This window comes from Pelophylax lessonae (genome assembly GCF_965119305.1).
Source record: "Pelophylax lessonae genome assembly, chromosome: 13".
Classification (NCBI taxonomy): domain Eukaryota; kingdom Metazoa; phylum Chordata; class Amphibia; order Anura; family Ranidae; genus Pelophylax; species Pelophylax lessonae.
Window position 1 is genome coordinate 177390885 of NC_138780.1, and position 17051 is coordinate 177407935.

General features: G+C 43.8%; 1 protein-coding gene across 1 annotated transcript in view; it reads right to left on the reverse strand.

Annotated features, from left to right (window-relative positions):
- Positions 1-1550: 1550 nt before the first annotated feature.
- TECPR2 (tectonin beta-propeller repeat containing 2) overlaps positions 1551-17051 on the reverse strand; it is a 140452-nt gene continuing 124951 nt past the window's right edge. Inside the window, exons 17-19 of the mRNA XM_082242646.1 lie at positions 9804-9945; positions 5652-5801; positions 1551-2218 (exon numbers count right to left, since the gene is read on the reverse strand). Of these exons, the coding sequence (XP_082098772.1) occupies positions 2070-2218; positions 5652-5801; positions 9804-9945 (441 nt within the window). The 3' untranslated portion in view covers positions 1551-2069. The remainder of the gene's footprint in view (positions 2219-5651; positions 5802-9803; positions 9946-17051) is intronic.

Below are 17051 nucleotides of genomic sequence, written 5' to 3' on the forward strand. Positions count from 1 at the left end.
GGGAGCTCTACAGAGAAACTGTACTGTATTTTCATTGAGTCTTCTGAGCTTATACCCTAAAAAAAAAATTTGATTGCAATTTTCACACTTTTCTAGCTGTTCCAGATTTGGATTATTGTATGTCCCTCTAATAGTCATCTGTTCATCAGGGAATGTGACTTGTGTTCTTAAAGGGACACCATCACCTGCCTTTTTAGGTGTTGATCAAAAGAGAGTCTCCTAATAACCCACTCTCCAAGTGAGGTATACTCACTGACCAGGGCTCCTGTCTCCGAACCCCCCCACTGTGACAGTGTTCAGGCCTAGTTCGCTTGTCAATAAAGCAGCACTCCAATGCAGTGTGGAGGGTGCACAGGATGGATGAATTTACCTTGCAGGAGGAAGAGTGGGCTATCAGGAGGCCCTACGCTGCAGGACAAAATTATGTAGGGGGGTCGGTGGGACGAACCACTAAGAACAGTGGGGGACACAGGAGATCAACACTCCTGGAAGTGCCGGTTTCTAGGCAGACTTCAGAATGCGATCTCCGTTCACTGGTGAAATGTTCAGCATAGCAGATGCAGGACAAATATTCTCTTCTTTTACAGGGAACTTTTATTTGGAAATTTTATTTTAGCATAAACGTGATCTTAATGGGGTCAGTGCACAAAAAATGCGTGTATAATTGTGAATGGGCCCTAAAAGTCCCACACTATTTAACTTTTGTGCAAAGGAGGAAAAAACAGGACACATCCTTGGTCCCCGGAGCATCACTAACTTTTACCAATTGGTGCCTACCTATATACTTTCAATATGGGTATATTTCATTTTAAAATCAGCTGATTTGTATGTTAGGTAGGTATTTGAAAAGGCCCATCGCTTATGTCTTTATCTGTAAGTCACAGACTAACTTTTCGAACGTATCCGTCATTAAAATGGTTCTAATCCCCAAAGGTTTTTTTTAACCTTTCTATGCATAAAGGTAAAAAAAAAAAAAAAAAAAAAAACTACTCTGTGCAGCAGCACCCCCCCCCCCCCGGCCCTCCAAATACTTACCTGTGACCCATTGCCACCCAGGGATGTGAACGAGAGCCCCAGCTCTCTGGGACCTCATTGGCTATCTCCTCATTGGCTGAGACAGCAGCTGAAGCCAATGGTTGTTAATCACAGCCAGTCAGCCAATGAGAAAAGGAAGAGGGTGGAGCCAAGATGGGGCTCTGTGTGTGAATGGACACGCAGAGACACAGCTCGGGATCAAGCCTGCTTGGGTGTTCCTATTGCCAGCTACCTGCTGTGGGGGCACCTGGCAGGAGCCCCAGCGGGGGACCAAAGTACAGGAAGATCGGGGCTGCTCTGTGCAAAACCACTTCACAGAGCAAGTAAGTATACCAGGTTTGTTATTTTTTTAAATAAAATAAAAAAAGCCTTTATTATCACTTTAAAACAGCTGAAAGAATGAAATCAGGCTTTGTGTTGGGGGTGCTTGCTCTGTAAGCCAATGAGCACATAGGGCACTCACTCAATTGATGTACGGGGGGGCTAGGGTGTCAAGGCGATATGATGATCCCAGTCAGGGGGTGGGGCAGTGGCACAAAATTTGTAGCACTGAAGACTGACAAGTGGCACCACCCCCCTTATGCCATGTGGTTTTGCCTGCTACTGGCAGATAAACAGGTCTTAGGTGTGTTGTAAACTGTATACTCAAGCAGTCCGGCTGGAGATGCTACGCCCATCAAGAGAGAAAATATTGATACAAATCAAATGAAAACTCCATTATCCTGCTGCATTCTGTTTCACAGACACAGCTATAATTTGGTTTGTGGGTAAATGTGGTTAAGGTTACCGTCAATGTGTAAAACCTCAGATTAGAGTTTTTCAATATATTCTGGCATTGTGTAATAAGTGTCAATGTATCTTCTAGCTGTATATATACACAAGCTGTGTATCAAGAGCACAGATATGATAATGTGGAAACGTACTGGATCAGGCAAAGTGCTTCGTATATTACACTGAAGAAAGTTAATAAGGACAACACAGGCTTTTTAGCAGCATATGAATGATCACTAACAGCTGTCTTGTGTACAGCAGTGTCAGATGACCTCCCACTCGTCTTCAAAGTCGGAATTAACGTGCAGATGGTCGCTCTTTGGAATGCTGGGATGATGGCTGTAGGTCCTTGTGAGACGCTGCAGGAGGGATCCTGTGGAGCCCACACCCCAAAGCTCGTCCTGTGGAGTCACTGTAGAGAAGCCGTGATTGGTCAGAATGGCAGTAAAAAGATACTGTTTTAAAGATAATTATGATGAACAATAACAGTAAATAATAATAAAATATGTCATCAGCCTAAAAATAATCCTGCCACAACTTCATTAGGGCTGATTTGTTAGTTGTTCCCTGTTACAGGGGAACTTCACATACTCCTGTTTTTGTTTTTTGAATTTTCGATCCCCACTTAAGCCTGGTTTACACCAATGCATTTTTTACGTATTCAGTTTTGCAGAAACACACCTCAGTCCATTTACCCTGGTTTTCATATGGGTCACGTTCACATCTGTGCATTTTATGGAAATGGCCAGGGACCAGCAGGTTGTGTTTTTGGTTCAATAGACTTTAATGGATCAAAAATGTATATTGAAAAACGCAAAATGCACCTGGAATATGCATCAACTGCAACCTGCATAGGTGTGAACCAGGCCTAAAGCCCCGTACACACGCACCGATTGTCGGCCGACCGTTCGGCCGTCTTTTGTCCGGTGCTGTCGTGTGGGTTGAAAAGTGCTAAAGACTGCACACAAATTTTGTCGGCCAACAACAACCGACTGCAGAAGTGATGTCATGTGATGGTTAACTTTCGGTGTGTTTTTTCTTCTCTGAGCATGCCCAGTCTTGCTCATCTGCTTTTTGTCGGCCGAAATCTGTACTGACTGACGAACAATCGGCCGTTCTTTGTTGGCCTACAAAAATTTTATAGTCTGCACACCAGATTTTGTTCGGCCGAAAAGTCGCAGTCGGTTGTCGGAAGCATCATACTAACAAGCCGACAATCGGCCGATCGGACGTTGGCCAAATATTTACGGCCGACAATCGGTACGTGTGTATGGGCCTTTACTTGTTACTTAGTCCTCAGTTCAGATACACACCTGCTAAGCGGATCTAGCACTGTCCTGCTGCAATCTGATGATCAAGTTTAGTAGCCTGGGTTCTGCACCACCATCTTTGTACTCATCACTCACTGGAAGCCAGCTGTCTCTTCTGGTTTCAGGTAGCTGGCTTCTAATGATGCACACAACTCCACCCACTGTCCCTACTCCGGCAGCCTTCTGCGATGTAGGATGTGGAATCCCAGGTGGCCGAGGCACCATGGACAAAGCAAGGCCAGGAATAAATGTGAAAAGTTTTAATCAGTGCCAAAAGTACTCAAATATGCAGTCTCTCCATGTGTGAACCTTGATACTGCGAAGCTGCATACTTGCGTACCAAAATGTAAACAAACCTGTACAGAGAGCGCGCACTCCCGACACAGTTACCGGCAACTAAAACGGAAAACTCCCATCGCAAGAAGCCAATCATGGCGGTCACATGATCACAACTCCTGCATCAGAAACCCCTCAAAGGGCAGGGAGGTGCTAAAGTTAAGGGGTTGAGTCTAATTAGCCTCTTAGTTCTTATCTTGCGTTCGTATTGTTGAGAATGGGATGAGGGGAAGGTTTTAGTGATTAGCAAAAAAACAATTGGGCAGGACTGACACAACCCAGTCCATAAAAATGCTGCGTTGTCAGCCCACAACAGGGCATAGATGTTAAAGAGTGTTTCTGGCACATTGTCAGGTATTTTTCCGAACTTGCAAGATCTTCATTATGCCTTGACATACACTTTAAATAATTGTAGCTCTTCGCATTCAAATCAAACCTTGAGCTCTTCTGTATGGCTAGGGAGCTTATTAAACTTGAGTGCCTAGGGAACCCCATATGGCACTGGTTATGAAATTGTCAACATCCAGCTCCAAAATCACAGCTCTGAAACACGGGACTGTATGTGGGAGCTAGCAAGAAGCCTGAAGTGGGTGTTTTTAGGAACACCTGCCTTGCACCACAAAAAGGGGTCCTCACCAGACTACACAAAAGGTAACAGTGGACTACAGCACTGCCTGAAAGAAACACTGAATGGATTAGCAGGTAGGCTGTGCTCCCTCTATGCATCTCATGGCTGTATTTTCATTTGTGCAGTTTACCTTCGATTTTTTTTCTGTGACTATAATTTAGAACCGCTATACTGTAAAATATTAGTCATAAACTGGGGACGTTAATGGGATTTTGTCGCCTTTTTAAAAGCCAACTTGCTCTTTCCAAAGAAAAAAAAAAGATAAAATATTTACCTGTCTAGCTGCCCACACCACGGAACTTTGCTGAATTATTTAGAGAAATCTTCTGCATCTGACACTTCTGAGAGTGCCGGATGTCAGCAGGCGGCAAGCCTCTCCAAACACATTCACACAGTGGTATCATCTGCCAGCCCCCATGTTACTACAGCATTGATGTAGGAGTCAGCAAAAGGGACCAGAGAGCACAGTGGGGGGGGACCAGATACTTCCAGCAGAAGATTCGTCCTTAACATAGCGATGTCCTGTGGTGCAGGACAACCAACTATTAATCATTTCTTTTGCAGAGAGCAATTCTTTTCAGCTGTATTTAAAAAAAAAAAAAAAGGAGTCCCTATAAAAACGATCAATAAAATAATGGGAATTGGGATGTCCCAAAGCAGTGTTGGAGGGGTGGGAACAGCGAAAAAGAAACTCCCAATGCTAACATAACTATAGCTGACCAGGTAAACCGGAGCTCAACCAAAACAACTGAAGCTCACCTGAAAAAAAAAAAAAAGAAATACACCCTCAAAGAGGACCAGGTCCTCTAAACAGCAGCTTAGGAAGCATCCGCAGATGCAAACACATCCACTTGCACCATGTGGAAAAAAGGGGAGAAGCGCTCTAAGTGCAGACAGGTGACCATGGATAGTAATCAAGGCCAGTTTCTGCTCAACTCCCCGTTGAAGGAAGGTCAAGATCCAAGCCATGAGAAAGAGTGAGGATGAACCCCAAGAGACTCACACCACGCAATGTACGACTTCTACGTATGATGGTAGATCTTCCTAGAAGTGGATTTCCTAGCTTTTTACATCTTTGGAATCACTGACTCAGCACCTGGCGTTCAACAGCCAAGCCTCAAAGCCAGTGACAGTAAAGCAGGATGGAGTCGGTGGGGCTATGTCGCGGCCGACCTAGCCTGGAGCTGAGGTCTGCGCACGCTCCCTGGCCAGACTGAAGTGACCACTGGAGCTAGATTATCCAGCCTGTCGCCCAGTCTGGTAGTTGATTGTAGATCTCACAGGAAAAAAAACAGGAGAAAAATTTCTATCTAAAAAGAAAATATTGCCAGGACCAAAGATCCCAGCAAGGAATTAGGTCCTTACTCCTGACTAGGCAGAAAAAACTGAGTACTGTGCCTATAGCAGAGAGAGGAAGTATACCCCCTGGGACTGCCTATAGGCATAGCCAGACTTTTTTCTGTCTAGTGTCCTACTCCTGTAGGGGGCTGTATAATCCAATAGTTAAGATCAGGAGCTGTGTCCATCAATGAACGAAACAGAAAATTTATATTTTGGTCTTCTACTCTTACCTGTTAACCATGACATATTTCCTGGGGTTTTCTTCCAGTAATCACCTGCTGCGTTCTTCTCGGTTATCCCGTACCGCCTGGCAATGTCGCCATTTGGACAAAGTGCCCAGACTGTCCTCGCACTCACGACAAGCTGACATGCCTGCAGACCTAAAAGGTAGAGCAATTAAATAGGTAATACACAAATAGATTTGTGAACAAATGTACAAAAATTCTTAGTACAAAGCGATGACTTTATGGCTGTTTGAAAGTACTTAAAAATGTTATTTGCTTTTAACAAATCGATTTTTTGAATGACTGGACTTTCCCAAATCGGAAATCTGTTCTTCTGAGAAAAATTTTCATTCTGCTCCTTTGAATTTTCTTGTCACTGTGGTCGAAAATTATTGTGGATTTGACCCCACTGAGAAAATCGAATGAATGCTCTTATGACAAAATATTTAAACAAAATTCTACTAGTGTATGGCCAGCTTTAGTCTTTATAAATTGGCCTTTTTTAGCTTAACGCACATAAATCACACAAATGGCAGTTTCTAATCTGCCCTAAAGTCACCTTTTTCCATATCCTGGAAGAAGTATGAAAAATACTTGAGATGACAAAATAGCTGCCAGCAATTTATAAGTGCCAAACAGGGCCACCAATAAGGAGTTGCACCACCCCTCCTTGATGGGGCCAAGGCCCCATCAGTTCAACAAGGGGGGCCCAGGTAGCTTTATGTGCCGGTGTAACGTTAGAATTCCATACCTCGTTAGATTTCCATACCCTCGTCACTTCCTGTCCGAAACAGCTGAGCAGCATAACAGTGCGCATGCTCAGAGCCCCGAAAACACCATTGAACAGCTGTGAAGTTGAGGAGTGCGCATGCTCGGAGGGAATGAAATAATCACGGTATTGTGTGTAATGTTATACTTGCGGCGGTTACATAAAAACAGTTCGGCTGCAACATCAATCATCTCCTCTGCTATCCCTGTCACCTCCCTGATGTCGGCTACTAAATATAAAAGCGGCGGCGGGTGTATGAATTAGAAATGACGGAGATGTCGGCTCCGTGATGCGCTTTTATATTTATTAGCCGAGAGCGGGGAAGTGAGAGTGGAAGGAGCGGAGATGATTTATGTTGCAGAGGAGCTGTTTTAATGTAATCGCGGCAAGTGTAAGTACCGTGAGAAATCCATACCCTCCGTAGGTGCACCGGAAGTGACGAGGGTATGGGTCTCTCACGGGTATGGTTTTTTCACGGAACACCGGCAGTCTCAAAAGCGGTTAATCACAGCTTAGCGCCCCCCCCCCCCCCGCAATGCAGTTGGCTTATCCTCCACTCCTCTGCCGGCTGTCAGCTGCTGCATGGGGTGCCAAAAGGGGATTGATTTCAGAGATAGATCCCCGGTTTGGAGGGCTGTTTCAGAGAATGTTTTAGTCTGAATGAACACGGAGCCTCTGTACAGAAAGCCTTCCTGTTCATTTATTCTGCAGTGCAGCTAAAGCTGCAGAGACAGGATTGGGGAATCTGTGTCCTCAGTTTTATTCTCTGTCTCAAAAGTGAGACATCCGTTTGGACCCCTGATATTTGATCCTTTATTTTTTTACAAACTGGACAACTGCTTCAAGGGCTCACTTATTCACACAGGTACTCTGGCTGAATGAGTGGTTTGCTCATGCGGGGTGGACCTGTGTTTGGAATCATACACTTACACCCACTAAAGCTGGGGATTGGGGGGGGGGGGGCTGTCAGGTAGGCTGTACTCCATTATTTCTTTTTTTTTTATATAAAGTTTATTAATTTTTACATTGTGCCAAATACATATATTATTCATGAGAACAAAAAACACTCTTGCATATAATTTTAAACTATCTTTTATCCATACTCCAAATAGTGTCTCATTCCCTGGTAAAAAATAATTTGTTCCCGAAAGCGGTATTAGTGGTGAATTATAGTCCCATTTTCTTTTTCTGTGCAATAAGTTCCATATCTTGATTACACACATTGGGAGTGTTCTTGTGTCTATGGAAAGGCGACTGTGTTGTTGTGGAACCCAAATCATTTTGTTCAATAGTATCTCACTTAATGTATTTTCTATTTTAACCCAACTTTTCCCTTGCAAATTAAATGTCCAATCTATAACTCTTGTTAATAGAACTGCATTATAATATCTTTTAAAATCTGGGACAGCCTCCTTGTGTTTTGTCTTTACTTATTATTGCAAACTATATTCTTGGTTTTTTTATATTGCCAAATGAACCCAAGTATCATTTTCTTTAGTATATTACGAAAGCTCTGTGGCACATATATCAGGAGAATTTGGAACTTATAAAGTACTTTGGGTAAGATTCCAATTTTAATACGTCCTATCCAGGAGAGTGATCTTGTTGAAATTTTTCTTAATTCTTCTTTAATTTTATTTAGTATCGGTATATAATTTGTTTGGTACAGATCCTTCCATTCTGCCGTTATTTTTACCCCTAAATATTTAAATTTTTCCTGCCACTTAAACGGGAATTCTTCCTGAAAACATTGTACCTCCCTCTTATTTATATTTAAAATTTCTGACTTTAAGGAGCTCATTTTTGAAATTTGATAGTTCTCTGTAGTATTTCAGAAGATTCATCAAATTTGGTAAAGTTGTTCTAGGGCTGGAGACATAAAATAAAATGTCTTCCGCATATGCTGCCACTTTATGTTCCTCCCCTCCTTTTCTCACTCCTTTTATATCTATACAATTTCTAATAGTTGCAGGTAAAGGTTCCAGAATCAATATGAACAATAAGGGTGAAAGAGGGCATGCCGCTCCAGCAGACGTCCTCTGACGAAACGCGTAGGGCGGAGTCCATTGCGTCATAACGTCACTTCCGGTTTTGGATTATCGAGCCGTGGAACGCGGAAGCTTCCCGGCGGACGACCTACACTGATCAAAGACAGCCTTACCGTGAGTCTCTACATTCATCTTTATTACTCGCAAAGTATATACTGCATCATGGGGCTCCCCTTTCTTTTTTCTCAGTGAAACCAGCCAGCCTGTGCCTGCTTGGCCGAGGAGAGGAACCTCTGGAAGTTGCACACAATCTGCCTTACTACGATAACAGGTTGTATATCCTTTGCGACACCTAGTGGTCACACAGGTGGTTGCAACCTTTTCATTAACATTGGGAATTGCTTATCACTTTTCACCAATAGTATCACTAAAATTCCCTTATTTTGGACACTATTTTATTTATAGTAACTACATATATTTATCAGTTTTTGCACTGTAAAAATAGTTTTGGAATAAATTAATCACTTGTTTTGGAATTTTGTTTATTTATTTGCACACAAGCACTTTGCACGAGGTCACCATACACAGTAAGATCCAGTGGTTTCGATTGGATTAATATTGTGTAGCACTTATCTTATTTGGTGTCATTTCTTAATTTGGAGTTTATTACTTGGAGTTAATATATCATTTACTCTGACACTTGATCACTCATAGGTAGCACCGTACCAACTTCTTTGCACCTTTATTGAATTTTAACCCCTCGGGGTTTGGTTGTTGGCTGCTTACACCTATTATTTATTCACTATCACCACACACTCCATAGCGCTGGTCACTTCTGTCTTTCTCAAAGAAGGCATGTACTCCACGATTTCTAACAGCAGCCCTGGTTGCCAAGTATGGTTTGAGGTTTTTTTTAATTTTTTTTGTTGTTTTTTTTTAGAAGGGAAAATAAGTAAATGAAGGTCCACCCAGCAAGTCGCCCGTGTTAGGAGGTCAATTAAAGTCATGCTTTCCGTGTAGCTCCACACTCCAAAGGTCGCTCTCATCTCCAGAAGGGAGTTGCAAAGTGCTGTTGGGGGGGAAGCCCAAGACTTGGATCACTAACTTCTCTGAGTGGTTACTGATCAAGTGATTGACAAAGTGCAAAATGTGACTTGGTCAGAAAGATTTTTAATTACTCTGGGACTTGAAAGGTTTAATACAGTCTAGTTTATTAATCAACAAGTTATATTACTGAGAACAGAAAACAACAGCATTGTCTATCACAGGCATTGACCCTAGACGGTTAGAAACTACACATTCAAGCATGCCTGGACATTCACACTTGGCTGCTGCAGACTTACGGGACCCCAGCCAAATGAACAATTTTGTAAAACTGATTTTTTTTTTTGGGGGTCTTACCAGGTACATGCTCCCAGTCTATCCCAATGGGCATTTCTTCTGTCATTCCAATCCGGACGTAAACGTTGCACTTGTTGTCAAGAGTCCACAGCATGTTGTCATTGGGACTGGAGAAGACACTAATCAGATTGATACCTACAGGCTGTAAAAGATGTTCCATGAGTATATATTGTCCATGTTGGTGTTGCATTAACATATACAACTCAATAGCTGCAAGAGTACAGAGAACACTGACCTACTTACTGAGCCTTTAGTCCCTGTCCCAGGAGGGCTTCCACTCTAATGTCCCTACTACATATGTACAGATAAGCACGCTAGGCCCAGCCAGGTCAGTAGTCAATTAAATCATTAGGAACCCTTAGGTAGACTGTAAACTTAAAGTGGTTCCAAAGTCAGAAGGTTTTTTTTTTTTTTTTTATCTTAATGCATGCTATGCATTAAGAAAAAACCTATGTGCAGGAGCCCCCCTAATACTTATCTGAACCCCATCTCAATCCAGCGATGTTGCACAAGAGACTCAGCTGTCTGGGACTCTCCCTCCTGATTGGCTAGGACACAGTAGCAGGGGCCATTGGCGCTCGCTGCTGTCAAAGTCAGTGAGCCAATGAGGAGAGAAGAGGGGTGGGGCCGAGCCACAGCTCTGTGTCTGAATGGACACACACAACAGCGGCCTGGTTGCCCCGATCACAAGCTACTTGCTGTGAAAGCAAAGAACAGAAGAGGATGTGTTGGGCGCTTGTGCCAAAGGGTGGGGTCCGCACTTGGATGGGAGTAAAAAGGAGAGGGGGGAACAGTCAGGACTTCCAGGTGGTGCAAAAATCCAATACGATCACGGAGGGCAGCGCTGTGAACAGGTAGAAGCCGAAATCCCGCTGGCACATAAAGGAAGAAAGGACAGGCGCCACTGAGTGAAGCAGTAAAGGTTAATTGCATAACATACATTATGGACTTGCATTAGGGCAATGGCTTATCCTCATGGCTCCTGGGTCCCTTCCATATACATGGTGCTTCCGCCCTCCGGCCAAGCCAGCAGCCGGGAGATGACAAAACCTCAGGGAAGTCCAATGGGGGAGCCGGATCAAGCTAGGACAGCGATAAACCGCTCGTCCACTAGTGATGACGTAACGCGTTTTGGAGCATGCGCACAAAGCTCCTTCCTCAGTCAATCGGCCGGAGGGCGGAAGCACTATGTATATGGAAGGGACCCAGGAGCCATGAGGATAGGCCATTGCTCTAATGCAAGTCCGTAATGTAGGTTATGCAATAAACCTTTACTGCTTCACTCAGTGGCGCCTGTCCTTTCTTCCTTTACTTGCTGTGAAAGCACTAGTCAGGAGGAAAGGGCCAGAAGCACTGGTGAGGGGACCCGACAAGAGGAAGATCTGGGCTGCTCTGTGCAAAACCACTGCACAGAGCAGGTAATTATGACACGTTTGTTATTTTTAAGCAAAAAAAAAAAAAAAAACTAGACTTAAACTTAAAGTGTTTCTAAACTCAACAGTAAAATCAGTCTTTATATGCAGTAAAGCATGCTTGTTATACTCACTGTGGAACCTAAGAGGGTAATCCTCTGCATTGTGTAAAAAGACTGTTTGATCCTGTCTTCTCTCATCCTCTCCTTTTATTGCCCCCAAACCATCTCCTGATAGAACAGAACCTTGGGGGGCACTCTGCACGTGCTCAGCTTGGTGTGTATTGCTAGAGGTTTTTTTTTTCAGAGGCTGCATTTGATCAGCACAGGGCCAACTAGCACTGTACAGACAGAGGGTCAGGGGTCATGCAGCCTCATAGGACAGTCAGAGGAGAATGAAAACTTCTCCTACAAGCTTTAACCAGACACTGATCAAAGTCACAAGACTGTTATATACTAATAAAAAAAGTTATTTAGCAGTTTATATTTCCTAAAATATTTGCATTTCCATGTTCTGTGGGAGACCAAAATATAGTGAATGCAGGCTCATGGGTTTAGTAACACTTTAAATGCGAATTTCAGCCTTCCCTTGAGTCTTGCATAGTTATTGCAGGCTCCTCCGACCCAATTTTGTTGGCTTGAGAAAATCCAGCACCATCTAGCCCAGGGGTCTTCAAACTATGGCCCTCCAGTTGTTCAGGAACTACAATTCCCATCATGCCTTGTCATGTCTGTGAATGTCAGAGTTTTGCAATGCCTCATGGGATGTGTAGTTCTGCAACAGCTGGAGGGCCGTAGTTTGAGGATCCCTGATCTAGCCCATTTCTCCCCAGCCTGGCTTTCCCAGGCCAATCTCTTTCATACTCTGGATTTCAGTTCTTTTCATCGTGGAGACGCACCATCAGGACTGATGGCTCTTGAGAGGAGTACTGAGGTAGGGTGCTGCGATGTTTGCCGGAATCTATGCACAGCAATCTACAAGCCCCTCCCACCAACCATGATCTGTCTGTCTGCATGGCATCGAGAAGAAGAGACCTAGTGATGACATCACTGAGCTAAAATAAGGTATGTAATATGACAGGAAGGTTTTATTTACATTTTCTATATTTTGAATGAGGGATAGAGGGGAAACCAGAGAACACAAAATATAAGTATTAAACTTCAGCTTTAAATGGAATCAAACTTAAAACACAACCGCCAGGGATCAGCTGAATTTCGATTAGCGTGTGGGTTTCCCCGCTTGTCCATTGTCCATTGTTTGACTTCTGACAAAGGGAAATGCTGGAAAAATCTTCTGATCAGTAGGCTGCAGCTGCTGATCAGTGTGTTCTGACACCTCACTTGTATAAATGGAAGAATCTGTTTTTTTTTTCCCCCCTTTTTCTTTGTTCAGTCCACTAGCTGAATGGCAAAAACCTCAAAAATGGAAATCTGGCCATACACTGTTAAACACCTGCTGATTGCTTACATTATAGCTGGCAGGCTGCCTAGATTCTGCTCATATAAAAACACATTGTTTGCATTGTGAACTTTGAAAATAAATCTCTTTGCAATGCTAACAGATACAGAGGTTAATAAGGATAGGTTTACAACTGTGCATCTGCACGGTCTTGCGTTTTTTCTGATGTATTTTGATGTTTTCCTACTGTGTTTTTTTGCATTATTCATTTGCTCCCATTGAAGTCTATGGGGCCAAAAACACAGTCATGCCAAAATAATAATTTGCATCTTTTCCCAAGTCGCATGGAAGAACGCTGCATAGGCGTAAATGGGCCCCATATGGGCGTGGCCTGGAGCGCGATGGGATAAGTCGCAGATGGTTAGAGCTCCGCCTATCTAACCTCCGGTAAATATATCCTGCTGCCGTAAATCCGCTCCTACTTACCCTCATCTGTTTCCCGCACTCCGCTGAACCTCCGGGACTCATGTCGCCGCCCAAGAAGGCAGCAGAAACCAGTTCTCAGCTTGCTAGGTTCCGCCTCCAGGAGTCCACCATGCAGGCCGAAGATGGCGCCGGCTCCTCCCCTGAGTCAGAGCGCACAGTGGCCGACACTGTAAATGGGCCCCATAGACAATACTGGGGTTCCTCCTGATGTGCATTGTCGTGCAACAAATGGCACAAGTGTGCCATAAAGTAATGCACTTGGGGGCCAGAAACCAAGCTACTCACTAGGGTCGGAACCTCTGGGTGAGTCTAGGATGGAAAAGGACCTGGGGGTACTGGTAGACAACAGGCTTGGCAGTGGCATGCAATGCCAAGCCGCTGCAAGGAAAGCCAACAGAATACTGGGATGTATAAAAAAGGGGATTCAAATAAAGAGATTATTCTCCCACTCTACAAGACTCTGGTCCGGCCACATCTGGAGTATGCTGTCCAGTTCTGGGCATCGGTCCTCAGGAAGGATGTGCTGGAACTGGACAGAGTCCAGAGAAGGGCAACAAAAATAATTAGGGGAATGGAGGACATCAGCTATGAGGAAAGACTACAAGCACTGAACTTATTCTCTCTGGAGAAGAGACGATTGAGGGGGGATATGATATCAATGTACAAATACTGTACTGGCGACCCTAGCATAAGGAACAAACTATTCAGAGAAAGGGAATACAATAAGACACGTGGTCACTCACTAAAACTAGAGGAAAAGCGGTTTAACCTTAAAGTGCGTAAGGGGTTCTTCACTGTAAGAGTGGTAAGGATGTGGAATTCTCTTCCACAAGCAGTGGTATCAGCAGGGAGCATTGATAGTTTCAAAAAACTATTAGATGGGCACCTTAAAGACCACAACATACAGGGGTATACAATGTACGGTTAACAGCAAACACACACACACATCATAGGTTGAACTGGATGGACGGATGTCTCACTATGTTACTATGTAAGTGCAAATGGGAAAGAATGGTTGCTTTAAAGTGCTTTTACGGCTTGTTCAGACACCGTAAATACCAGAGTGTGCATGATCTCAGCACAGGTTGACTTTAAGGTTTATTAAATTCAGTATAATAAAAACAGAATAACTCGAAGAATTATGTGAGAAAACTTTGCTCTTCACAAGCTGTTAGTTGCTATGGCAACAGTCAACTGACTGCTAAACTGTGACGATCTGTCAAGCCAAGAAATGCTGCTAGAGAAATGTTCAGGCAGTTACATTAAAGATTTTATATAATGCTTTACTAAGTAATAAATTGGGTTTAGAAAATACTTTCACTTAATTAAAAGGGTTAATCTCCAATTCTAACTCTTCATGCTGATCATTAACATTGTGGACATGAACAGAATAAATCCTCAACACTAGAAGGAGAAGGAGGAGGAGTCACTAGTCCACTGGGTATTCTTTGCAAGGTTTTAGAACTTAAATCAGAGCTATACTCGCCTCCCCTCTAGCGATGCCATGTATGCAAGCTCCCTCGCTGAGGCCAACACATTCACCTGGTCTTTATCTGTGTTTTGGGTAGGCGAGAGTCCCTTAACATAAAAATGGCCATTGTGGAAATGGGGAGTAAATCCTCAAGTGTAAAACATAGCAAAAATGGCACAAACATAAATGGAGCATCAAAATAAGGCCTATTTTAGGCAACAACTAGTCTTTGGAAAGTCCGGTGTAATGGAAGCAAAAAAATTGCTGCAGCACCTCAGTAGGGTAGGGACTTGGGTGATCCTACTGTAATGCCAACAAAAGAAGAAAAAAAATAAGGAGCCAGCATCTAAATGTAGATTTATTGGTAATATATAAAAAAAAGACAGGTGTAAATGCACTCACTGTGGTGAATAAAAAACATGTCAAAACAGGTAGTATACATCAAACGGATTCTTCCCTCAAATCAGCTTTATATCAACTACTATATGTCAAAAGTATTGGAACGCCTACCTTTAATGGCATTCCAGTCTTATGGTGTGAATACACGATTAGAATATAGCCCGATCATTCGACCACCGACTTTTGAAAAAGTATTTGTCGGTCGAAAACGTTGCCAACATACACGGTCCGAATATCGCCCGACCGTTGCCCGCCGACCATCGAAACAGTGTTCCTCGGTCCTCATGTGTGATGAGGTTATACAGATTTAAACTGAACGACCTCAACACCAACGTATAGAATATCGTTCATACGCAAACGAGACGACAGAATTTTTCGAGTTTTTCAATCGGTATTTTTCGTTCACAATATCGATATCGCTCATTGATGCCTGGGCATTAACGAGTAGAATATCGGCCGATCTTCTTATCGTGTATTCCAGCCATTAGTCTGTAGGGTTCAATATTGAGTTGGTCCACCTTTTGCAGTTATAGAAGCTTTAAGTCTTCTGGGAAGGCTGTCCACAAGGTTTAGGAGTGTGTATGGGAAGGTTTGACCATTCCTTTGCGCATTTGTGAGCCCAGGCATTGATGTTGGACGAGAAGGCCTGGCTTGCAGTCTCTGCTCTAATTCCTCCCAAAGGTGTTCTATCTGGTTGAGGTCAGGACTCTATGGAGGCCAGTCAAGTTCTTCCACCCCAAACTCGCTCATCCATGTCTTTATGGACCTTGCTTTGTGCACTGATTCAGATCATTTGGCTGGGGGGGGGGGATTTTAGTGTGGATTGTTTTTCAGGGGTTGGGCTTGGCCCCTTAGCTCCAGTGAAGGGAACCCTTAAGGCGTCAGCATACCAGGACATTTTGGACAATTTCATGCTCCCAACTTTGTGGGAACAGTTTAGGAATGGCCCCTTCCAGTTCCAACATGACTGCGCACCAGTGCACAAAGAAAGGTCCATAAAGACATGGATGAGCGAGTTTGTGGTGGAGGAACTTGACTAGCCTGCACAGAGTCCTGACCTTAACCCGATAGAATGCCTTTGGGATGAGTTTGAGTGGCGACTGCGAGCCAGGCCTTGTCCTACATCAGTGCCTGACCTCACAAATGTGTTTCTGGAAGAATGGTCAAACATTCCCATAGACACACTGGTAAACCTTGTGGACAGCCTTCCCAGAAGATGATGAAGCCATTATAGCTGCAAAGGCTGGGCCAAATCAATATTGAACTCTGGACTAAGACTGGGATGCCATTAAAGTTCACGTGCGTGTAAAGGCAGGTGTCGCATTACTTTTGACAATATATGTGGAGACTGTTCTGCAGTTAGGCAGAAATGTGGCCAGGCTAGGCGGAGATAATGCAGCCTGCTCTGTCTAAATGGGCTGAAACATGCAGAGCGATGCAGGGAAGCTGCTGGAGCTCCATGTGGTTCGATGACGTCACATGTAATGTACGTGGGGGGTGTGGCAAAACATTTTGGGGCAGAAAAACCCCTTTGTTCCAAGTATTTTCTTCTAGCATACATTTGCACATATTGTTAGTTTTATATATTGTATTGTCCATCAGGGCATGCTGCTCCATGTAGCATCATCCATCATCCCCCATTGCAGCGGCTGCTACTGTACAAATAGGGGTCCTGTATGCTAGTGCCTTGACAAAGGAGCGTGTATACCCGGAAATATATTGTAATGCCCTGCCATGTACACCGTGTGTGACGTCATCTGCTCACACGGAGGTCCAGCACCTTCCCTGCATCACTCTGCATGTTTCAGCCCATTCAGAATGAGCGGGCGGCAACCTATCTACCCAGCCACATTCCTGCTGAACTCTGCACAACAGTCTCCACATATATGAAGCAGACTTCTGGTAAGAACTCACTGAATGCATACTACCTTATAGGCCTTGTTTTTAGCTACCATAGGGAGTGCATTTACACGTGTCTTTAAATATTACCAATAAATCTATACTTGCTGGCACCCAGTGGCGTCACTAGGGTTGGTGTCACCCGGTGCGGTAACTCATGGTGTCACCCCAACCCCTTTTAAT